At 35.7% G+C, this 25407-nt stretch overlaps 2 protein-coding genes and 1 non-coding gene across 4 annotated transcripts; 1 reads left to right on the forward strand and 2 right to left on the reverse strand.

The window, feature by feature from the left end:
• Window positions 1–2014: 2014 nt before the first annotated feature.
• cpb2 (carboxypeptidase B2 (plasma)) lies at window positions 2015–8198 on the reverse strand. 2 transcript variants are annotated; one of them, XM_065281707.2, is made up of 11 exons: window positions 8063–8198; window positions 7838–7913; window positions 7571–7695; window positions 7301–7409; window positions 7088–7189; window positions 6882–6986; window positions 4178–4288; window positions 3873–3963; window positions 2671–2873; window positions 2490–2574; window positions 2015–2398 (listed from the first exon to the last, which is right to left on the reverse strand). In XM_065281707.2, the coding sequence occupies exons 1-11, from the start codon at window positions 8137–8139 to the stop codon at window positions 2214–2216; spliced, it is 1269 nt and encodes a 422-aa protein (XP_065137779.1). In that variant the 5' UTR covers window positions 8140–8198; the 3' UTR covers window positions 2015–2213. The 2 variants fall into 2 exon arrangements, with proteins under 2 accessions (XP_065137779.1, XP_065137778.1); XM_065281706.2 differs by having other exon boundaries at window positions 7838–7916.
• Window positions 8199–10802: 2604 nt separating this feature from the next.
• On the reverse strand, window positions 10803–10876 carry trnan-guu (transfer RNA asparagine (anticodon GUU)). Its single transcript has one exon. It is a non-coding gene; the product is annotated as a tRNA-Asn (tRNA).
• A 364-nt stretch (window positions 10877–11240) lies between these two features.
• Window positions 11241–24298, forward strand: nmd3 (NMD3 ribosome export adaptor). Its single transcript, XM_065281708.1, has 16 exons — window positions 11241–11367; window positions 12722–12767; window positions 13657–13791; window positions 13914–14010; window positions 14085–14165; window positions 14245–14373; window positions 15230–15320; window positions 17276–17354; window positions 18020–18116; window positions 18548–18665; window positions 20494–20639; window positions 20813–20925; window positions 21007–21079; window positions 22906–23012; window positions 23180–23250; window positions 24048–24298. Exons 2-16 carry the CDS (start codon window positions 12724–12726, stop codon window positions 24182–24184), a joined length of 1518 nt encoding a protein of 505 aa, XP_065137780.1. The 5' UTR covers window positions 11241–11367; window positions 12722–12723; the 3' UTR covers window positions 24185–24298.
• The last annotated feature ends 1109 nt before the right edge of the window (window positions 24299–25407 follow it).

The following is a 25407-nucleotide window of genomic DNA, read 5'->3' on the forward strand; positions in this document are numbered from 1 at the left end:
ACATTTTTATTTGTACACTGTAAAAATTATTATGTGATCAATTAAGTTATTGCAACATATGTTTATATACTCCAAATACCAGTACAGACAGCTTCATTTTGACTCGACAAAAAGAGTATTTTAGTGCCAAAACCAGCTCATAAATCTGTGAAAGTTTAGAAGCCCATATGGCAAAAAATATATTTTCAAATAAAATTTGAAATATATTTAAAAATAAACAAAAAATTGCCAAAAATATATGTGCTGAAGTATATTTTGAAATATGTTTACAAAATGTATTTGTCACCAATATATTATTTGGCCATTTTTTGTAAAGTTTGAAATATATTTTAAAATAAATATATTTTTAAGCATTTATATTCACGTCACATTGGAAGAAAAACGTTGTATGTTACAAACCTGTAAACATAACAGGTTTGAAAAGATTCAAAATATACTTATAAGGGGGCGTGCACACCAAAGCTTTTACGTGGATATTCTCAATTGTTTCCAATGGAAGCTCTGCGTTTTTCAAATAAGCCAGCAGCTAGCCGTTTTCTTCCACGCTGAAAACCGGCGCTCGGCGGTTTTTCCACGCTCAGTGCGGAGCGTCGAGAGTTGAAAAATATTTAACTTTGAGTGAAAAGTTCCGCTCGTCAATGTCAGTTCTCAAACGGCCGTCCAATCACAGTGGAGGAGGGGCGGGACACTACCACAGCTACCAAAGCGCCTAACTAAAGAAAGCTGGCACTCAGCTGAAAAACAGTTGACATTCGCCATCCTTCAGGCGTTTTCAGCCATGTTTAACAGTTTTGGTGTGCACGCCCCCTTGTAGTTTGGACAGTCGTGTGAGAACTGACATTGAGATGCTGAGCTTTTCAGACAAGCTGAGCTTTTTATCCAAAGTTGAATATTTTTCAACTCTCAGTCTCAGCACTAAGGGGGCATGCACACCAAAGCTTTTATGCCTGTGGCTGGCGTATGTTTTCAATTGTTTCCAATGGAAGCTCTGCGTTTAAAAAAAAAAAAAACAGCAGCTGGCGTTTTTTTTCGCGCTGAAAGACGGCACACAGGGTTTTTCTGCACTCAGCGCTGAAAGTTGAAAAATATTCAACTTTGGGTGAAAAGCTCAGCTCGTTAATGTCAGTTCTCACACGGACGTCCAATCACAGTGGAGGAGGGGTGGGACAAATATCACAACAACCAACCGGCGCATCAAAACAGAGCAGAAGTATCACAGCAACCAAAGCACTCAGCTGAAGAAAGCTGGCACTTAGCTGAGAAAACTGCTGGCATTCGGCGTCCTCCAGGTGTTTTCAGACACATTTAAAAGCTTTGGTGTGCACACCCGCTAAGCGAATAAAAAAAAGGACAATATTTAGCTGCACCCACCAGCTTGAACAAGTAATAAAGTAACCTATACTTGTTTAAATATTGACACTTAGCCACATGTTTCAACATCTTTATTTGAATATGGCAACATTATGATACCTACAATATTTGTGTGATTAAATGGCTGACAGAGACTCATTCCCCATCAGCCAATCACAGTGGGTGTAGTTAAGTCAGACTTTATTGCTCAAGACAACAAAGCTGATATATCTGGAAATCATCTCTTATTTAATCTCATCCTTTTTCCTCTTTATTGGCACAATTATCTCAATTCTCACATCTCTTCTGTTTAATGGCACTGATTTATTTTATATTTTATAAAAAATATTATTTATAGATATATATTATACAAAAAACCTTCATACCAATTGTGGAAGTACATCTGTAACGAATTCTTAATGATTAACCAAAAGTTTTTTTTTTTTAAATCTCTTTAAATTATTCTCAAACTATTCAACAATATACTGTGGGAGCCTGTCTCTCCATCATATGCACTTTGTGCTTTGTCTGCTCATGCAAATCCAGTTTTTAGTCAAAGCATAAGGAATTTCCCGCAGGTGTTTTCAGTAGCATCATGTCTACCAGTCAGTCTTCAATTACATTTTACAATATACACTCAAATAACAATAATCTCACTAACAAATACAGAGTGTTATTTGTTTTATTCGTTGTTATAAATGATGTACAACATTTTCTTTAATTGCTTTAATTGGTTCATGTTTTCAGAGATATACTGTATTATTACATTAAAATTCATAACATAGAAAGGCTATCTTGTGAAACAATAAACTTTCTGAATGTTATGAATTCGTAATGCATAGCACCTAACAAGCATTGACTCATTAAGTTTTCTTCATCACATGTAAGGCTATGATCTTTGCTGCCAGCAGAGCTTCATTACAGGCCTGAGGGATTAAGCTCGGAGGAAGAAGAAAGCCGTATTTTCCACGGTCCTGAAGCTCAAAAGTAAAGGAATATTTAATCCCAAGGTTATACGCCCAGTCATCAGATCCTCCAGGAGCCAAGTCTATAAACACAGAGACACAAAGCTTATACATTTTGATTAATAACATTTCTATTTGTTTTACACCTTTATCCAAAGTTTATCCAAAGCTTACAGATGGTTCTTGCCCCATGACCATATTTATAATTATTCCTGTAGTATCTGCGTATTTTTGCTGAGGCTTCCTTAGCAAGTTCAAACTGTCAAAAAGACAAAAAAATTGAAGATAGGAATTGTAAAACATCACAACATTTCTTTACAATCACAACTAACACACACATCATTATGACACCCACCAGTTCATTGTGATTTGGCACCTCATCATACGAACACGAGTATGGGAAGAGAAGCATCTGAGAGTAAGAATGAATACTAATGTATAGTTTGACTGTGTCTTTATGGGAGCGTAGAAACTTGGCCACAGCTCGAGCCTCGGGTTCAGATTCTGGATGTTGACCGCAGTATGTGGGATCACATGGATCACTGGAGGCGCCCTTCGCTTTATAACAGAACAGAAGAATAGATCATTATTACAAACACCAGAAAACATGTCATGTCATGTTAACCCAAGGTGGAATTTGTACAAATCAGAGGTGGAATGTTTTTTTAAATATTTGTATTTATGAAAATAAATTATGAACCACAGGCTTATATTGATTATTCAGGGTAGCTATTTCTTGTAACTGTTGAAATAAAATATGTATAGAAATGTAAACAGTCCTACTCGCGCCCGCTCTGTGCGAGATTTAAACTGCTTCGGTCCATCATGAGAGTCGGGCGCTTTAACAAGGAGGCTTAAAGGGATACTTCACCGATTTAGCATTCAGCTTTGTATCTGTAGAAACCCGGCAGTATTACTGAATGACCATGTTTCCCTCCCTCATTTCCCCCAGAGAGGAGAGATATCTGCATTTTGGTTCTGCAAAAAAGTCCTCCGATGATGTAATATGACGATTTTTGCATCATCTGAGGACTTTTTTGCAGAACCAAAATGCAGATATCTCTCCTCTCAGGGGGAAATGATGGAGGAAAACATGGTCATTCAGTAATACTGCCGGGTTTCTACAGATACAAAGCTGAATGCTAAATCGGTGAAGTATCCCTTTAAGGCCATGAGCTCTAACGTTTGTCGCTAAATCACTTCTTAAGGTTTACTTTTACTGCACAGCTTTCAATAAACTAGCTGGCCTCCATTGCAGAAACTTAAAAAACAATCTGGAAAATCTGGGTATGGATTAAAAAAGGATCATGACATAACTTAGACAAGCTCTCAGAGAAGTGGAAGCGCTGACAGTAATAATCTATTCCTGATTTTACTGTGGTTTGCAATATTGCGTGGCAGCGTTTTTACTTATATTAAATTATCTTTATGTTATATGGCCGTTTGATGACCATTAATCATGGGGGAGATACATTTTGTGAAATCTTTACATTCAAAATTACAACTGTATGTAGGCTTGTTTGTTTTTACGAATTACTGTTGGTGTTTGACACTTACTGCACCAGTTTGCGTCAAAATTTCTGTTCAAATCAGCTCCGACACATTCACTTTCTTTCTGCGTCGAGCGATTTTTCCTCCACATTCGATCCTGTTTGGTAAATGAAAAAAAATTTAAATGCATACTTTTATAAAACAATACGTTTCTGGTGTTGAAATGAACACCAAATGGAGTGTGTAGTTATTTTACATTAGCTCTGGAAATAGACATTAATGAGTACTGTGCTAAGTTTGGATTTTATCAAAACGTCAATAAAAAAATCTTTTTATAATAAAAAAAAATGGTAATTTATTGTTTATATTACTGTTGTCCATGTGTACTTGTATCCATCTGGGTTCATGACGGGCAAGATGTAAATGTCCATGCTATTCAACATCTCTGTTATTTCAGGGTTCTGAGAGTAAAAGTTTAGTGCCTGACAAAAAAAATACAAAAACACTTTTACATTTTAATTTAATGAATTATGAATTTCACTTAAACAAATGCATCATTGTTTATTTTTCAGTTTTTATTTGGTGTCATTTATTCTTCCGTGGAACATATAAGGGCAGATCACTCCGTAAGCAGATTTTTTCCAGGTTTCCTACACTGTAGAAATGACTTGTTGCACTTACATTTTTAAGTTTAAACAATTTGAATTAACAAGTCATTTTACCTTTCTTGAATAGTATTCAAGTTGTTTAAAATTCAACATTTAAATGGAACAATGATTTGTACAGTGTACTGGTAAATACATATACCACTCAAAAAAGTAATTAATTACTAGTTATTAATTACATCTTCAGTCATGTAATTAGATTACTGTACAATTTACTGCATCCAAAAAGTATTTAATTATTACCAGTGTTGGGGGTAACGCATTACAAGTAACGTGCATTACGTAATAATATTACTTTTCTGAAGTAACCAGTAAAGTTATGCATTACTTCTGAATGCAGAACTTTTCATTCATAAAAGCACCTGCAAGACCTGAAAGAGATCAAGCCTCAGCAAAGTAAGAAAAAGTAACGCAAAAGTAATGCAAAAGTAACTTAAAAGTAACGTAAGTACTTTCCATGAAAAGTAACTAAGTAATGCACTTTTTAAGGTCCAATTCTCACTATTAACTATTTATTAACTTTTCCTCAAAATAGTCCTAATTACTGTTTTGTAATACTTTATAAAGTAGTAGTTAAGTTTAAGTTTTGGTAGGAATTGGGTAGGATTAAGGATTTAGAATATGTTTTGCAGAATCAGGGATTAAATAGCCAGTAACAAGCACATTTTAAGCGTTATATCACTGTTTATAAGTCCCGGACAACAGGTTTAAAGGCATGCAAGGTCAAAAAACACTGTCATTTTCTCAAAATATACATTTAAAATTACCCCATTTCTCAGAGATCCTCAAACGATTTGTGTGAAGCCATTCAACGACTGAGTTTGCCTAAACCCCACCTTTCAGTAGCCTACTCTGCTCTGATTGGTCAACTGACACAGTCTCCACCCAGACCACAGATCAGTGGCACAGACCAACAATAATGCAACATGTATTGACCTAGTGCTAACATGATTTACTGAGAAGACATTATCAACATCAGTACACATCATTCATCATTAATCCAAGCAATAAAAACGACGATAGAAACTAACATTTTACACTCATTTAAGCGTTTATAACCGGGTCATAGCAAAACCGTAACTGAGCATGCGTTAGCAGCTTGCTAACGTGACTTTCTGACAGTATATTAACATTTTACACTTATTTAAGCATTTAAGTAAGCTAACCGGGTCATAGCAAAACCTTAACTGAGCATGCGTTAGCCGCTTGATAACGTGACTGTCTGACAGTATATTAAGAGTTTAAACACCGACATCAATACACATCATTCTTCATCAGTCCAAGTAATAAAAACGACGACAGACATTAAAATTTTTACACTCATTTAAGCAAGTGAAACTTAAGCTAACCGGGCCACAGTTTAACTGCAACTTGCGTTGGTAGCGCAGCTTACTGATAAGATATTACAGTAAACTAGACATTTTAGAACACTTTGGGGAAAATAAACACAATGTAATAATCATACTTACAGCTTGTGGTTAGGAGATGCATGTTGTTCCAAATAAAGTGGGTTCTGAACCATCTTTCATTGTCAAACGTTTAGTAAATCCCTCCGTGAAAAAGTAATTTTAACCACTGATTCTTCACAGCCAAATGTTTAGTAAATCCCTCCTTGAAAAAGTAATTTTAACCACAGATTCTTCATATATCTTCATCCTTTGGTAGTGAAAACGACACAAACTGAAAACACAGCGTGATATGATGTTTACACACTAACTAGCTGTGGGCAGGTCATAGTTTTCTTTTCTCCCGTGGGCAAGGCTGTAGCAGAGATTATTACGCAAAGTATTGGTATTACGTGGATAAAGACAGTTAGGAGATTCAATCCATATGATGACTCGTTTCAGCGATTCAGAGTCGACTCCCTACTTTAGAAGCCAATAACTTTATTAATCGTGCACTTTTTGGTTCAACTACTTTGCACATTGTTTAAATTGATGGACAACTACGTGACACACTGCGATACAGGTCAGTTTCGATTTGGATCTATAAGGCTCTTTAATATGTGATTTATACGTTTTAATAAACAGACAATATCTCAGTAATATTAATGCTAATAACCAACTAGTTAATAGTGAGAATTGTAAACTACACTAGAGCGTTACCATTATTCTTATTAACTTACCAAAGTATTCAAAATGAGAAAGATACATAAAAACATGCATTTTAACCGTAGACTTAAAATGTTGATGTTAAATCCACTATTGTATTCTTGATCTACAGTCCATACACAGTATTTAGTTCAATTACATCAGAAGTAATCCCTTACTTTACTTTTTCAAGAAAAATGTAATTCAATTACAGTAACTAATTACACCAAAAACTGCATATATCTATGAAATAATGAAGTACATCATACATTACAGATAAAAATCACATGACAAATGGAGATTAAATAAATGATACTGACATAGTTTACAAACCAATAGCAGAAAGCTGGAGAGATCCACTCTCGCGCATGTATACCACAGTCCATCCACATGGCCTTCTTCACCTCACCTCTTCTACCAGACAACTACAGTACGCATTGTGTTATCATACAAACAAAATACGCAACAAGATTATAGTCATACTACTGAAAACATCATAAAAGTGTGGAGCAATGAATAAATGTACCTTCATGACATAAAGTGGTCTTTTCTCAAATGATGATCCAATGAAAATAACTTTCACCATGTCTGAATGCTCCTGACGTGTCTTATTAATCCAGTAATACATCTGAAATGTAGGATTCATTCAATTGAGGTATGATTTAAAATATAAACATGAATTTTACATGGTGTAGTTTAAAAGAAATGCAGATTATTTTTTAGACTCTACAGATCTTACATCCTCTAAAGAAAAGTATCTCTCATGATTTTCACCACCACTCCGTGGATCTGAGGATTCATTTCTGGTCTGCATCTCAAGCAGTGCTGCTGTGTTTTCTACAAGAACCCTACAGAAATATTGATTGATGGACAGAACAAACCTTTAGATTTTATTCAAAAATCCTTTTGAATTTTCAATAAAATGTCTTATAAACAGACATCAAATGATTTTTAACACAATTTGAATAATACTCTCGCACAAATAATATTCAGTTACAGATTTACATACGTAAAAGTGATTCCATGTCTCTGTAAGAGCTGAGTTATAAACTCCACACTTGTTGACTGAATATAAAGATGAACCTCAGAGTTTGGTGTAATGTGACTAGATGAAGCTGGTTGCCATAATACTGTCTGAAAAACACACAGCATCCAAACACAAACCAGACGAATTCATCTATTCAGTAAACTATTAGTTACAGTAGTAGCGGTAGGATGAATTCACTTTGATAAGATTATATAAATGCTAAAGCACTGAATACACATAAACTCTCACCTCATTGTGACTGGTTATGTTTCTGAGTGTATCCACATCATCCTGGGTTAATACAGTAATGGATAAAACCTGATCACTGCTTATGAAAAGAGAAACCGCTGACATTATTTACTTTTGCATATAATGTATTCTTTAATATATATTTAAATCCAAGTCAATGTCTCAACTAAATAAATGCACATTTGTACAACACATAAATAAAAAAAGATCAAGAATTTGACTTACTGTTCTGATTTGCAAATGCACTTCTCAAGAAAGATGTGAAAACATATGAAGTAAATCAGCTTTATTACAAGCTTCATTTTTGTGTTTGTCTGTTCCCAAATATCTTGTGTAAGAATGTAGTTGTGTTAAGAGGGCAGTATTGATCCAGATCTGTTTGTTTGCTGGTTAAACTTTACTTTCATTGGTCCTACAGAATACATAGATAACTTATATGTATTTCAAAATATCACTTTGAATTGATATGCTGTATGTAACTAAATTAAGACTGATCAATAAATGATAAGAATGTGTGAATGTAAGCTGATCAACAGGAGAACAATTTATTCACTTTATTACAATAAGCAATGGAACTACAACAACCACAAACTCAATCTGAACACTAGAGCGCATTGTTCATATTAAAAGGGAAAACTAAAGCACTTTAAATGTGCTTAAAGAGGACATATCATGAAAATCTGTATTTTCCATGTTTAAAGGGGTCATAATATGATTTTTAAGATGTAAAATATTTGCTGTCCTCAGGTGCGTATGTGAAGTTTTAGCTCAAAATACTACACAGACAATTTATTATAACATAAAAATTGCCACTTTGTAGGCCTGGGCAAAAATGTGCCGTTTCTGGTTGCGTCATTTAAAATGCAAATTAGCTGAAGAAATGCAAACACTGATCACCATAATGGTGGTTTGTAATTGAAAGTCATTTGGCTGTCAATTATTTCTCTCTCTCTTTCTCTGCACTAAATGGCAGTGCTGTGGTTGGATAGTGCAGATTAAGGGGCGGTATTATTGTAATTGGCATTGCTACCTACCCCACAAAACAGGTGAAATCTGAACGACCTAATTCTTCACATGCTTGCAGAGAATGGTTTACCAAAACTAAGTTACTGGGTTGATTTTTTTCATGTTTTCTAGGTTGATAGAAGCCTGGGGACCAAATTATAGCACTTAAACATGGAAAAAGTCAGATTTTCACACTATGACCCCTTTAAGATATTGGGTCCTCAGTGCTTCTATCAACCTAGAAAACGTGAAAAAGATCAACCCAGTAACTTAGTTTTGGCAAACCATTCTCTGCAAGCATGTGAAAAAATAGGTAATTCAGATTTCGCCTGTTTTGTGAAGTAGGTAACGAATCTTATTACAATAACCCCCCCCCCAAATTTGGTTCAGAGAGAGAGAAAAAAATTATTGACAGCACAATTGAGTTTCAATTTCATCAAATCATCATTATGGTGATCAGTGTTTGCATTTCATCAGCTCATTGTATTTTAAAAGACACCCAAAAAACAAAATTTTTGCTTGCACCTACAGAGTGGCAATTTTAACATGCTACAACAAATTATCTGTGGGGTATTTTATTTTGAGCTAAAACTTCACATATGTACTCTGGGGATACCAAAGACTTCTTTTACATCTTAAAAAAAATCTCATAATATGACCCCTTTAAAAGGTTATTCACAGTGTAATGACTTTACACTATAGAGGCGAATCGTGTTCGGAGAGCAATTAATTGACTCGTGTCAATAAAGGCAAATGTTCTTTACATGCTGACTTTTATTGGAACAAGCATATCATACAGTAACCATAGTCCCATTGTTCATTTATCCACAGTTTATAGTCCACGCCAATCCTTAACATAATATCACAGGTGTAGCTAAACAGAATTCCAAAATGGTGAAGGTATATGCTAAAAACACAATAAATCGTTCATATTTGTGGTAAAGATCCTGTTCTCTGTCATGTTTCACGTCAAAAAAAACGTGAGCTTCCACCGTCCACACAAACACCTCTCCCTCTGTCCGAGGTGCACATATTTATTTATTAAAAGAGATTGCCCCCTACTGGTTTAACATGGTATGTTCATATTAGGCTCCTACACACAGTGATGCCACATAACCATTTTTCAGTCAAAGGATCTAAAACTAAAAGGCATTTCTTTAAAACTTTTTAATTATCTAAAGAAACATTTTCATTACAAACTGTAGTAACTTTAATGAAACACAAAGGTTCTTCAGAATAAACCAAGGGGTAGTGAATAATAATCTTAACCTCAAGGCAAAGCAAGTCAAGCAAAAGTTTATTTCTGTAGCACTTTTTTCTCTTTGCAATGTGGGGCAATTGTGACTACATGGGACAGACACACTTTCTTTATCAGATTTTAATATCAGATAGTGTAAAGTGATACTTCTAGTGACATTTGAAATCTCGGATAAACTCACATCACTCCAAAAATGTCAAGAACATGCACTTTTTTTGCTTGTGGTGTTGTTAAATTATGTTAAAAAACATATTTAGGTGTCATTCGTTCTTTAGCATAGCACTAACTGGCTAGTTGCTCAATTAAGCCATGTGATAAAGCCTTAGGTATAGTATTATGCACTGATGGTGTATTAACTCCACTAGGGGGCTCTCATGATCTTAATATTGGTTAGTGTCAAAGTAAAATTTTAAAGGTGGTGTGATGTGGTGTTAGGACTTCACAGCTCTTAATTAAACAGGGATGGTGCTCCACAAATAATAATTCATTCAATTAGTTAATTAAACAAATGCTATCCCAATAATATTAATTTTGAATTTTTAAGGGACAATTTTCTGTCATTTTTGTAAGGGTCAGTAACTTTTGATTAACAATGTGTTTTAATAAACAATAGACTTTCAAACTCAATTTTCGCCGTTTACTATAAGCATGTTCACTTTTTTTAAAGACATAAAAGTGTAAATACATCATAAAAATGTCTGTCGTCCCTGGGTGGGCTCGAACCACCAACCTTTCGGTTAACAGCCGAACGCGCTAACCGATTGCGCCACAGAGACAGACACATACGTGTTTCTGCTAATCCTGTTTTACTGTTACTGTATACATACTGTACTGCTTTACAATGCCTGAGCCTTACATCAATGATTTAATATACAAATTGTCACTATCATCCTATCGATAAAAAATAAGCATGACATATGATCATTTGTGTGCATGTTTGTAAAATAAGTGTTTAGTGGATTTGATCTAATGTAATGAATTATATTAACACTTTCACTTCATTCTTTATTTCACAATTATTGTTTTTAATCGTAGAATATCGCATTCACAAAGGAAACAGTGATATGAAGTCAGAATCTTATGTTTAATTAACACTTTTTTATTTATACTCAGGCATGTGTTGGGCTGCTATTAACGAGGGTCCTCACAGCGTGCAGTGACGTCATTAGCCGTAGTCTACCGAAAAACGTGCTTTAGCGACGGAATAATTTCCATCGAACTGGACCTTTAATTCAGTTTTTTGATGAGTTAATTCATCGCAGACACAGTAAGTGTTTTAAGTGTTTTACTGTGCAGTTCTGTGTGTAAATATCTCTATAACTTATATATGCTCGTGTGTGTGCCTGTATATTTGTATATAACATTACACAGAAACAAGGTTATTATTAGATCTCTTCGGCAGAAGATCTATAATAAATATAATCTAAACAGAAGTGGTTCACTTAAGTATTTTGATTTGAATAATTTTGGCATCCATGTATCATAGGAATACCATCAGGGGCGTCATGAAACTTTTTTTTAAGGTGGCACAGCTGACAGCTCACATAAATTTTCGCATAACGTTTATTATCACACGGACATTAAAATAAATATTTTAGATCTTTTTCATGGCACTCCCACTTACATTTCAAACAATCGAGCCCCCCTGCCTTCATGTAAAAATACACCAAAATAAACGAATTGACAAACTTTCATATCAAACACTTTACAATTAAATCAGAATAATGACATATTGGCATCATATTTACATCTGAAATGGCATTTTTGTTTATTTACGTTCTGTTTAATGACTCGTTTAATTGTGACATTAATGTATTTGCACGACAACTGCGTTATGCTATAAATTAATGTAAATTTAAATCCATAAAGTTAAATAAACAATGAAAATGACATAAGCAATGGTCACGTGATTGTATGTAATGTTCGATAATGATTTTAAAAAATATGTTTAAATAAAATTTTAGAGGAACACATGTTTGCACTAAATTTTACCTCATATGTGACGATGTGATTCCGTGCCCACGTGAACTCTGGCGTCGTACCAATATGAATCTAGAAATCTACTAATAACATCGAGAGTGTTACATTTAAACCATACACTTCTACACAGTGGATGTTAACTGCACATTACTGTGTTTGGAAATGTTTAGAGCGTTTCTTATGATGTTTAAATCTTCAGGTAAAATGCAGCAGCAAGAAGCCCGCGACCAGCGCTCAGATGCTGATGACGTTTGCAACTGCGCTGTTGCGTCTGCATCGCCTGCCGCCTGAATAAAATAACACGATCTAAACAACGAAAGTCTCTGACAGATTAATGGATGCTTCTTTATTGGGAGAAGGTTGCATGCAAAATTCATTTGGGCTCAAAAAAATTGAATGGGAATGACGTCTCTGAATACCATATTTGTTATATACATACTATGGATGAACTTTATACAATACTTCATATTTATTGCCGATATAAAATATTTTACATGCATAATTTGATAGGAAAATAATAAAAATTTAGTTATTTTTGTAAAGAGTTTACTATTACAATTACATTGATCTGTTTGTTTTGAGGGATGTCATTGCTTCTGTTATTAAATCGAAATGATTGATCATGATTTATCATGTTATAGTAATGGAGTACATGCAAGCCCCACCATCCAGCAACCAAGGGAATATGTGAGTATTAAATATGTTAACTAACAAATATCATTCAGTTTGATTTGTGGGCTTGCTCAATTATGTGAACAATCATAATCACGGTTATTTTGGTAAAACTCGTAATTGCGATTATTTACCTGATTGCTATCTGACTTTGAAAGCATGCACAGTGTTGGCAGATTGTTGATTGGTATCGTATTTGTATCATAATTTTGACCTATGTACAATCAATAATGAAAAAAAAATCACACATTGTATGATAATGTCCACATTTTGTGACACTTCAAATAGTCGTTGCACTCAAAGGGCTTCTATACTCATGGATCTATCTGTGGATCCTACGTCTACCATCATAATTGTGAGGAGAATGCAAATGCATAGAAGACATGACATGCATTACATCTCTTGGTTTTGGCCTGAAGGCATACAGCTATGGCCTAAATCTTGCTAGAGTTTGTGTTTAGAGTTTGGTTTAGGGGGTAAGACTGGGATGAAAACAGCGGCCCTGGCTAGATGGAATACAGCTACGGCCTAAATCCTGGGAAATTATAGGTTTAGGTTCAGGGGTAGGATAAGGATAAAAACAGCGCTCATGTGGCGAGATTTCACATGATTTTGGTAGTTGCTGATCCCTTCTAGCCACAACTCCGTCTCTTCTCATGTTATTTCTTCTCGGCCAATTATCGTTGAGAATGACTCTCTCTCTTTCACGAGTTAACGTTTCCACCGCTTAGGTCAGTAATTTCCAGTCAGTTATTTTGACCCTCCCACTAAGGTACACCTAGATATTTATCTACTGGAAAACCTGCAGGCTATCAAAAGTTGTTTGTCTAGATAATTAGCTGTTTTCTGCATCAGTATTTTTATTGAAATGTCTGATGTCTTGTTATTTTCCCCCAATCACTAGTCTTTGCTGTACGTGTGGTATTCCCATTCCACCGAACCCAGCCAACATGTGTGTATCCTGCTTAAGATCTCAAGTGGACATCTCTGAAGGAATTCCCAAGCAGGTCTCCATCCATTTTTGCAGGCAGTGTGAACGGTAATTTAAATATTTATTTTAGCTTAAGTGCACTAAAAATCAGACATTGGGCTCTTGAGTATGGGATCTTTTGCAAAACTGTGCTGGCACCTTCTTGACCTGTGTCTTTTCTATTTCTTTAGATACTTACAGCCTCCAGGCACGTGGGTTCAATGTGCTCTGGAGTCCAGGGAGCTTCTGGCTCTTTGTCTGAAGAAACTGAAAAGCTCAATGTCGAAGGTTGATAACATACAGCAATCTCTTCACAACAGAGTACAAGTTCAGCTGATTCTTAGATTGTGTTTTGTTTCAAGGTGAGGCTTATTGATGCTGGATTCTTATGGACAGAACCACACTCCAAAAGAATCAAGATGAAACTGACCATCCAGAAGGAGGTGTGTGCTTGATGTTTTTCAGTGTAATCTAGGCAAGGTGTATGTGAATATGAGACTGATGTGTTGGGACTGTTTTCAGGTGATGAATGGAGCCATTCTGCAGCAGGTCTTTGTGGTGGAGTTTGTCATTCAGGCGCAGATGTGTGATGATTGTCATCGGGTGGAAGCTAAAGACTTCTGGAAAGCTGTAGTGCAACTGAGGCAGAAGGTACAAACAGAAAGTGATATTTTGTAAATACCGTAACTACCGTAAATATATAAAAACTTTTGGAGATCCAATGGGTCCTTGAAATCCTTGAAGGTTTGTGAATCTGGGGAAAAGATTTCAAGCCTCTGGAGAGTTTTTGAAAATAAACATGCATAGCAACAGGTCCTTAAAGGGACACTCCATTATTATTATTATTTTTTTAAATACTAATTTTCCATCTCCCCTAGAGTTAAACATTTGATTTTTACAGTTTTGAAATCCATTTAGCTGATCTCCGGGTCTGGCGGTACCACTTTTAGCATAGCTTAGCACAATCTATTGAATCTGATTAGACCATTAGCTCAAAAATAACCATAGAGTTTTGATATTTTTCCTATTTAAAACATGACTTTTCTGTAGTTACATCGTGTACTAAGACTGACAGAAAATTAAAAGTTGTGATTTTCTAGGCAGATATGGCTAGGAACTATACTCTCATTCTGGCGTAATAATCAAGGACTTTGGTAGGAGGCACAAAGATATTACGCAGCAGTCGAAATTAGTCCCCTGCTATTGAAAGTTACTAAGGGGACTATTTTCGGCTGCTGTGTAATATCATTCTTGCTATAGAAAACACATTTTTACCGAAATTAGTCAAAATGGATTTATTGCGTTTTGGAACCAAACTCTTTCAAGTTCAAGCGCTTAATGTGTCTAATGTAAACTCCCCATAGACTTCCATTCTAATACTTTCATTATTCAGTTAATTTCTATAAGGATAAATGTACTGCTTTTAAAACTTCACTCAGATGAATGTTTTACTATGGTAATGTCTTCTTGCTCATCATTATTATTCAAACTTTCTTTGTTCTGTCAGACTGTTCACAAGAAAACATTTTACTATCTGGAGCAGCTGATCCTGAAGCACAAGCTCCATCAGAACACGGTTCGCATCAAAGAGATCCACGGTACATTTCCCATCATCCTCTCTGTTTCTCCATTCTTCTTTTCCTCCTGTGTTTTATTAAAGGTGACATAGAATGATTGAACAGAGTATTTATCTTTGTTCTGTGATGTGACATGTAGACAAAAAATGTTTTTGTTTGGGTCTGTAATGCCTTAGAAGCTTCCTAAAAACCTCTCTCAGATAGCTCTATTAGGGTGGGGGATTTTAAACAAGTGCTTTTGCACTAGAGGATGACACGGGAGTGGATTTTCACTCCTGTCCCGTCCCACTCCCATAGAAATAAATCTTGTCCCGTCCCACTCCCAGACAAAAGTTTAAAAAATAATCCCATCCCATCCCGCTCCTGGTAAATTGACTCCCACTCCCATCCAGCTCCTGTTTAAACTGACTCCCGCTCCTGTATCGCTCCCATATATTTTTTTCTTCAACTAGTGTTTAGTTCATACAAAGAATTTGATTTAATCTGCTCTACATCCTGTTTTGGACCAGTTGCTGAGCTGGTTTCTAGATTTTCTCCAGAAAATGGAATACAGCAAATAAAAGAAAAACAATACATAGTTCACTCCATGTCTACAATAGTTTAATAAACCCAAAGTCTGGAGTCCAGAACACAAGAACCAGACGAATAATTGGATTATGGGTGTTTAATTCACAGTTGCAGTATGGGCATAAAACCTTCCATTAATATGCACTTAAGTATCTGTGTTTGTGTGGTTCTGCAACAACAAATAATAAACAAGAATAAAAGCCTTATGAAAGAACATTAATATACATTTGTTTAAATAACAAGCATTAACAGCTGTAATTAAGTTCAAAATATGCAAAAATATACAAGATACCGCGAAATGGTGTCATATGTTCTAAAATGTGACTAGCACATGTATCAGATAACACATACAGTAAATAACTATATTTGTTAGAATTGTTAAATAACTGTATAAGTATTAGAACTATACAATCTCCAATATAAGGAAATAATACTGAATAAATATGAACAAGATAAACTAACACAAATATAAACTGGGTACCATGACTATTAATGAGAAGATTTGCGCTATCTAACAGCTTCATTTACATTATGAATGATAACTGACAATATAACATAAAAGACGCGGTAATCTTGCTGCTAATTTAAAGACAACTAGAAAAAAACGTACTATTCGGCACTGATGCACACAATAAAGCACAGAAACTATCCAAACAGCAGGAAATCTCTTCGCAACACAACTCTTGTCACACACTTATCTCTCCGTTTGATCAGAGCCGCTATACTCTTTGCTGCTGTTCCTTTTTCTCATAAGCGCTCAGGCTGCGTTGGAGCGCTTATGCACCAGGGAGACGCATCCGTGAACATTCATGCAACCTTTCTTACACATGCAAACACACACACACACAGGCACGCACGCACACAATATATTAACTAAGTTTATTTATAGAAACTGCATATTTGTGTATAAAGTTGGGTATCATAGTTTTATTACGATCCTGGTCCCGTCCACTCCCGCTGACATTTTTTCCTGTCCCGTCCCAATCCCGTGATTAATAGTGATTTTGTTCCCGATCCCACAGGAATCCCGCGGGACCCGCGGGACCCACAGGATTCCCGACAAAATGTCAGCCTCTATTTTGCACCTATTTGGCTCCCCCTACTGGCTTAACTTGCAATCTCATTACTGATTGGCTGACTTTGCTGCCACTCAAAAAATGTAGCCAATTATTTTAAAGTGGAGGGGCAGTTAGATGCCTGTGATGTCATAAGCATCAGTTTTTCAGATTGGGCTGTTTTCTGGCTGACATTTCTAAAAGAGGAATTTCTATGCGACTGAGATGTTTAGCATGTTTAGCACTTTTTGTATGTTTGTGAATGCGGGTAGACTACCATTATTCAACAAAGACAAGGTAAAAATGGTTTTCATTCTCTGTCCCCTTTAACATTTCTGCGTTTCCTTTTTTCAGAGGGGATTGATTTTTACTACGGCTCTAAGCAGCACGCTCAGAAGATGGTGGATTTTTTGCAGTGTACAGTTCCCTGCAGGTATGGAGGACAAAAGCTATCATCTATGTCCAATGGTCATCTGTAATATTTCCATCAGTATGTCAGGAATGGGAAATAAAGGGCTCCATGCTCGAATATCTGTCTGGCTGCAAAATAGTTCATTCACATTTCAAAAACAAAACCATTTCAATTGAATTTTACAGATTGAATTATGCGTTGTCACTTTATCGAGTCGCATAAATGAGAAAATGACACTTCTATCTATGCTTTGAATATCCATGATTGTTGAATTGGTTGTCAAACACTGAAAGTGCTAATCAAGCTAGATGCCGCTAAAAGTCTTACATTGCAACTTTAAGTAGGTTACTAGTAGCTAGTTTGTGAGACTAGTTCTGAACACACAGTCTAAACTTTATGGCTATTTTTCAACCCGCCACAGGTAGTGTACAAAATGTGTGTGGACTTTTGATGTCATTGCTCTAATGCATCTACCTGAAGTTAAAGGTGTTTAAAGATATCTGGATGGATGTGTGAGATGATTAATGATCGACATAGCTTTCCTCTGCAGGTGTAATTTATACATTTCAGCAATGAAGGGAAGAAATGTAGTCTAAGCAATAAAAGATGTTTCTTGACACCCCTGTGCTCTCTAGTTTATTTTCTCCATCCTGTTTTAAACTAATAGTGTATTTTTGTTTGTAAAGGTCCAAGGCTTCTCAGCGGCTCATATCTCATGATGTTCATACAAATACCTACAACTACAAAAGCACATTCTCAGTGGAGATTGTTCCTGTGTGCAAGGTAAACATGCTTCCACCAAACATTTACATTTGTTTTGGCTCAAGCAATTCTTATGTTACAACAAAATGTTGTGTCTAACTGTGCTTTCACACCGCCACTGGCGAAAGCGTCAAAGTGGTCGGAAGTCATAAATTTTCAATGCGTCATGTAAAATGCGGCAACCGATCGGAAGGCAGAAACATTTGGCGGCAACCCATCGGAAGTTCAGAGAATGCTTTCGAGCATCAGCGTGTCCACTACACCTTTTCAATAGCGCCGTTGGCAGGGCATCCAGAGCTTTTATTGACGCTCTCGCCGGTGGTGGTGTGAAAACACAGTTACCGTCTGTACAGATAAAGTTCCTCTAACAATACAGTCCTGTCAGTGTTATGGTTATAAATTTCATGTAATGATGCTCAGCTGTAGTTCAACATTGTGTGTTTGTGTTACAGGATAATGTGGTGTGTCTTTCCCCACGGCTCGCCCAGAGTTTGGGTAACATGGGTCAAGTGTGTGTTTGTACTCGGGTCACCAGCGCCATTCACCTGATTGACCCCAACACCCTGCAGAGTGAGTTACTCATCTCACCTGTCACCCTTCTGTTACCCTTCAGCTAATCTGATAGTTCATTCATTACAAGAAAATTAAACGATCAGTGTGTGTGACCAAACAAATTACACTAACACACAAAGAGAGAGAGAGAGTGCACACCACATAAGGATAATACACATGAACTTTAATGATAATTACATTTCAATATTCAAAAGAAACCAAAATTATTTGTGTTACATTTAATCATATGTTTCTAGCAGAATCTTTATGCTATCCTTGCATATATAATGTGAACAGCCTTTTAACAATACTATAACGATAAGTATGTAAGTGTCCACACCACCGGACGATACAGTACTTTGTTAACTGGCTCATGCACGCGATTCTCGCACAAATCATTTTCCTTAAATGATATTTACTAATATTGCATATTTCCTTTAATAAACGTGCTTGTAATTGTTTATATCATTATATGTATAAATATGCTGTTCTTGTTGAATTTACACAGCGGGTATAACCAGCAGATGTCCTCAACACGCTGCATTTGCGTAACTCTAAACAGTGAATCTAGTAGTTTGTGCAATCTGTAAGCTTTTTCACAGTCAGTGTAGTAGAATAAGAAGCAATACATTGTCAATTTTATGGCAACTGCATCAGTGCTGTATAACTGAGATCATTTTATGTTATGGACCTCAGCAGTAAGCTTCTCCACAATGTCATCTGTCATTTCAAATGCTCGTTAAACGGTTTTAAAACTATATTTTTTTACAGCTATCGTTATAATGTGAACGGCCCTTAACAATACAAGTTTACAGTATCAGTGGAACTGTGAGACAAACTAGGGTTGACCATTTTTCAATTATATTATATTTTGAATATATAAGCTCATATATAAGACTGAATATTTGATTATTCGCTTAAAGGGGACAAGTCACAATATTTTTTTATGTTAAATAAACCTTTGATATCCCACATATGTGAAGTTTTAGCTCAAAATATCATATATATCATTTATTACAACATGTTAAAATTGTCACTTTGTAGGTGTGAGCAAAAATGTGCCGTTTTTGGGTGGGTCGTTTAAAATGCAAATGAGCTGATGAAATTCCAACACTGATCACAATGATAGTGGTTTGTTGAAATTGAAACTCAATTGTGATGTCAATTATTTTCGCTCTCTCTCTTTCTCTCTGCACTAAATGGCTGTGCCGTGGTTGGATAGTGCAGATTAAGGGGCGGTAATAAGAGCTCCTTATGACATCAATTGTTTAACAAACGGTTTACCAAAAAGTTTATGGGTTGATCTTTTTCACATTTTCTAGGTTGATAGAAGCACTGGGAAACCCAATTATAGCATTTAAACATGGAAAAAGTCAAATTTTATTGAGATTTATACCAGGGGGCTGGGGAATGCTTTATTCTGATTGGTTGAGAAATGTTTCACGGGTGTTGATTTTTTGTAAAACAAACACATGATCTGTCAAATCTCTTCAAATATCCACCATAGCAATGTCTGTGGTAATCTTGGTATTAGAGGAATAATTGACTCTGGTCCTTTAAATTATTAAAAAAAATAAAAAATTGCACACCCATGGTGTAACTCTGCTTCGTGCTGCATTACCACTTGTGGGTATTTTTGAATCATTTAACGGCTCGTCGTCAGTTATGCCTTTTTTGCCATTTTCATGTATTTCCATTTCGTCGCAATTTTATATTGATAAATTTTTGTCACTAAGCTTATCATTTGGAAAATCCTTAACACAGTTACATTTTATTCTGTTTATGTGTATTCTGTGTTTTTATGTTGAAAACTTTGTAAAAACTAAGTGTTTTATGTGTGTTTCAGTTGCGGAGGTGGATGGAAATACTTACTGGCGTCACCCATTTAACAGTCTGTGTAGCCCAAAACAGTTAGAAGAGTTTATTATCATGGATATAGAGATCATCAGAGATCAGAAACTTGGAGCCGGCGCTGGACTCACATCCAATAAAGTAAAACATGATCTATAATCTTTTGTTTTGACTCCAGCTAGCACCATGACATAATCATGATGTAGGTGCTAAAAGGGTCTAAAAGACTAATGATAGTCGTACATATAAAAGTGCTTAGATTATAACATTTAATTTAATAAGACAATTGAATAAGTGTGTGTGTGTTTCTTCAGCACACATTAGCTGAGGTTTGGGTTCAGAAGACCTCAGAAATGAACTCTGGTCATCAGTATCACTGCAGAACGTTTCTGGGTCATCTGTTGAATATTGGAGATTTGGTTCTAGGGTGAGTTCACCTCCACACCTTTATTCATTCACTACATATACAGTATGACGTTTTTAACTAATTTACTTTTTTTGACTTCAGCTTTGATTTTGCCAATGCTAATATCAATGATGAGTTTCTGAACAAGATGAACCCTCACCGTGTTCCTGATGTGGTAAGACATTATAATTCACTTGTCCAAAAGTTAAAGGAATAGAGATGCACCGATTGCAGTTTGTCCGATTCAGATTTTTCTGTAGGTGCGACCTGCCGATACCAATTTTCTTTCTAAGAACAATAATTGACAGCATATAGGCTACAAACAAAAATCCACTTTTCTTTAATAAAAAACTTTATTTTTATCATAAAAGAAATGATTAAACATTGCACTTTCACCCAAACTGCATTAAATTACAGGGTTTTATTTGAACAGATCTCAAAATACAGTTCTCTCAGACTCATTATGTTAGATAGTATGACGTGTAGACTTAGATTGATCATGCTTTTAAACAAAATAAGCAAGCAGCAATATGCAGTGCTTTCTATATCTGTTATTCTAAATATATACAAAGTCCAAATTTAAAGAATTAAAGCTGAAATGTGTGCAGGCTACGAGCTTTAAGACCCTGGAGAATCCTAGGGATGAGTGATGTAGAGGGAAACTTGCGAATACAGATAACTATAACACGACAACAAAAGCAGTATTAAGATGCAATGTACATTATTTACAGCAATAATCTGACATTAAATCAATCTGAACAAATGAATTACTGAATGAATTAATGAATGAATGAGTAAATGAATGAGTACTCCACCCCCCTCTTGACATCAACTATATTGTTGTACCGACATATTTTAAACGACAGATGTGCAAAAAGGTTACTTTGTTTTCTTGGAACAGTAGAGACAAGCTAGTTAGTTTTTCCAACTATACATTGTACAATGATGGTTTAGCAGTGAGTTATGTCATTGTTTGGGAAATGCATCCCTGAGACCTGCACATGGGCGGATGATCTGGTGGAATAATATCACTGTGTCATTTGCGGATGAGGGGCAGGGATCTATATAGGCACGGGAGGACTGCATGGGCGGTTTGGGTTGCGTTCTTTATGTAAAACGGATCAGGTTTCCAGGTACAGAATTAAATTAATGCAATTGGATGCTGCTTCCACTGCGAGTGTGCGTGTGGCTGTGAGGTCATTGCTTGCACCACTGGCAACAAAAGGACTGGGTCAGTCATGAGACTGACTGGACGGTTACCGGTCTGGCCAATCAAAACTATCGGCCAATTCCGGTCTCTAGCCGGTCAATCGGTGCATCTCTGTAAGGGAATAGTTCATTCTTCATTTACTCAACATCATGTATATGACTTACATTGTATGTTTTCATAAGAATATTGTACAATAAAACATATAGACACAAATTTACATCTGTAAAAACTGGTCTTAGGTTGAAAAGTCTTAATTTAAGTTCCATTGTATTGAACCTCAAAAGAATTATACCTTATGTTTAAACATTATGCTGTCTGTATTGTCAAATGTAACACCAAAATCATTGATAAATCATTAATTTTCTTTTAAATATATTTGTAAATATTATTAAGCAAAGTAAATGGTAGATTTTTAATTTATTGCAGTACCTAATACAGTTTGAAGTCGCATGCATTATGCTTTTAAAATTGTGCTTCCTTACATTTCTTCATCTACCAGATCAACGTCATCAGTTTTGGGGCAGTTGTTACTCTCATTTCTAGACATTTGTGTTTGAGGCACCACATATAAAAGAAACTGTTTCTAAACCAGAACCCACTGCTAACCCATCGCGGTTTGTCAATGTAGAAACTGATTCATGGCCGTTTCATACATGTTACGCGATGCCACAGCGTTGTGAGGTTAACCCTGTGTGAAAGTTCCTCTATCAGGGTTAAAAGCAGAATTGTTGTTTAGTTTGAACAAGAAACATGTGAGAGTATAAATATAAGAGGGTGTTAATGATGTTCAGGTGCTGATCAAGAAGAGTTATGATCGTGTGAGGCGTGTGAAGAACAGAATCTGGAAACTGAAGGAGTTGGAGAGAGAGCGAGAAGCTGCCGACACTGATGATGAGAGGTAAAGAAGTTAGGAAAGGATTGTAAAGAAATAAAAAATTCAGTGAAGAAAAGTGAATTTCACTCTATAAATGCCATGAGAATAAAACACACACACAAATAAATAAATGTGTTGCTATACATGTTAAACTATCCAACTGTTTATTGATGAGTTGATGTTTCTCATAGACAATACAATGAGTTCCTGGAAGACTTGGAGGAAGATGAGCTCCTGAGGAAGAACATCAACATCTTCAGAGGTGCGTGCACACACACACACACACACACACACACACACACACATACACGTGTGTTCTTACTGGCCTATTAGGTGTTATTCTGTTAGCATTATCAACAAGTGCTTGAACAAATATAACTCCTATACAGTTTTTATTAAGAAATGCTCATCAAAAATTTGACACTAAAGCAAGTATTTTAATAAACGCATGAGGATGTCAGATGCAAAAGCCACTAAACAGCACATATGTAAGCTAATTGTCATGACTGGGTAGGAGTGACAGGACGCAAACGCAAAGTTCAAAATAAATAACATTTAATAATAAAAACACGAGGGCTGACATGGTGAATACAGGAACACAGGAAAACAGGAACATCCAACACAGGGAACAGACAGGGTTGTAATGACAATAATCCGGCAACCGGTGTGACAGAAACAAGGCATATAAATACTAAGACAATTAAACACAAGGCAGGTGTAGTGTATTGGCGTAATGAGTCAATGAGTGTCCAGGTGAGACGGATCAGTGCAATACACAAAACATGACACGGACTAGCCGTGACACTAATGATATTAATAATAATAATAAAAATCCGTTACATTTATATAGCGCTTTTACTGCATTATTATTAACCGAATGCTGTCAGCACGTATTATACCTTCATCAAATACTTTCACTTCACTTGAGAAATAGTGGTTTGTTGGAAGAATTCATTAAGAGTCTGATAATAAATAATGTTTGTTTACATGAAAACATGTCAGGTGCACTGAGAGGGTTTAATTCTAACTAAACTTATTAAACTTTCTCCATCTTTACAGACACATCAAAGATCCCGGTGGAGAGTGACACTGATGATGATGGAGCTCCCAGGATCTCTCTGGCTGAGATGTTAGAAGATCTGAGTTTAAATGATGCCACGGGTGGAGAGGGAGCTGACATGATGACTGATGAATAAATAAACACATTTTCAATGATGTTACTTCATATCAATTTAATGTCATTTGAAAAGCTGTGGTGCAATTCTGCATTTCCTCAGTTAACTCATTAAAAGATTTCATAATCCAGCAAATGTGTTCAAATGTGTAAATCATTTAAATCATAAACTGGTTTGCTTGGATATAAAGTTGATTTTAACAGACTGGTCAAATAATGCCAATAACTTGACAATAATAAATGCACTTTATAGTGTTTAGTTTAAAGCACCATTCATATGCAGAGCTGTGTAATGCAGTTTATGATCAGAAACCCGAAGTGCAAAATATTTATTATGTACTGTAACTTACACACACCTGTGGTTTTTATGCGATTGCTGTGTAGTTGAGTTAATTTCCCAGTGCTTATTTGTGACCCAGTCTGTAAACCCAGCTAAAGTCATTTATCCATGATTTACTGTTTTCTATATAATCTCATAAAGATCATTGTGTGAAAATATAATCTTGATATCTTTAATATGACAGTGTCACATCATCATGTGTTGTCAGCCATTTCAGTTAAACCCGCCCCCAACTGGTTAGTTGCTTTACATGTGAGTCAGATGTGGACTACTTGAAATATGTGACCCTGTCCGTGAAACTAATACAAATCTAATGATGACGTTGAAGTGGAAAACTGGATGCAATTTCAATCATTGCCATGACCTTAGTCAATATAAAGTCAAATAAAATGTATTTTTACAATCCTAAATTATATACCAAGTGATTAAATACTACAGAATGATGGCAATAAAGACGTGTGTTTGGATGCAAAATAAAGCTTATGGTGAAAGTTTATGAGGTTATATTGGTTTTAAGAGCTGTCAGGTCTGATTGTGATCTGGTGAAGTTATAACATTACACTATTGTTATAGAGAATCTCAATACTGCTTTATGTAATCAAACTGAGCTTAAATTGACAGAATAATGAATAATGCTGCATGTTTCATGACACTTTAGTTTTTATGCAATTAGTCATGATGAGAAGCTGTGTCTTAGTGAATTGACCAGGTTTAACTGTGATTAACCATGGTTAAGTCACTGTGTGCCTGGTTTCACAGACAAAGCTTAAGGCTAGTCCAGCTGTCTAAACTGAAAATAACTTGCACTGACAGATCTTAAAATATGCCAGTGCCATTGATTTGTTTCAAGATATGCACCAATAACATCTTTTTCCAAAGCATGTTCAATGATGCTTAAACATCTT

Source organism: Paramisgurnus dabryanus, chromosome 8 (assembly GCF_030506205.2).
Source record: "Paramisgurnus dabryanus chromosome 8, PD_genome_1.1, whole genome shotgun sequence".
In the NCBI taxonomy this organism is placed as follows: Eukaryota; Metazoa; Chordata; class Actinopteri; order Cypriniformes; family Cobitidae; genus Paramisgurnus; species Paramisgurnus dabryanus.

Excerpts from the sequence above, each read along its gene's own strand:
- nmd3 (XM_065281708.1), top strand. The coding sequence starts at position 12,724 with ATGGAGTACATGCAAGCCCCACCATCCAGCAACCAAGGGAATAT. Across the intron at positions 21,080-22,905 it reads CTCACCGTGTTCCTGATGTG|GTGCTGATCAAGAAGAGTTA; the intron begins GTAAGACATTAT and ends AATGATGTTCAG. Across the intron at positions 23,251-24,047 it reads GAACATCAACATCTTCAGAG|ACACATCAAAGATCCCGGTG; the intron begins GTGCGTGCACAC and ends CCATCTTTACAG.
- cpb2 (XM_065281706.2), bottom strand. The coding sequence starts at position 8,139 with ATGAAGCTTGTAATAAAGCTGATTTACTTCATATGTTTTCACATCTTT. Across the intron at positions 7,696-7,837 it reads ACATAACCAGTCACAATGAG|ACAGTATTATGGCAACCAGC; the intron begins GTGAGAGTTTAT and ends TGTGTTTTTCAG. Across the intron at positions 4,289-6,881 it reads GCTATTGGTTTGTAAACTAT|GCACTAAACTTTTACTCTCA; the intron begins GTCAGTATCATT and ends TTTTTTTGTCAG.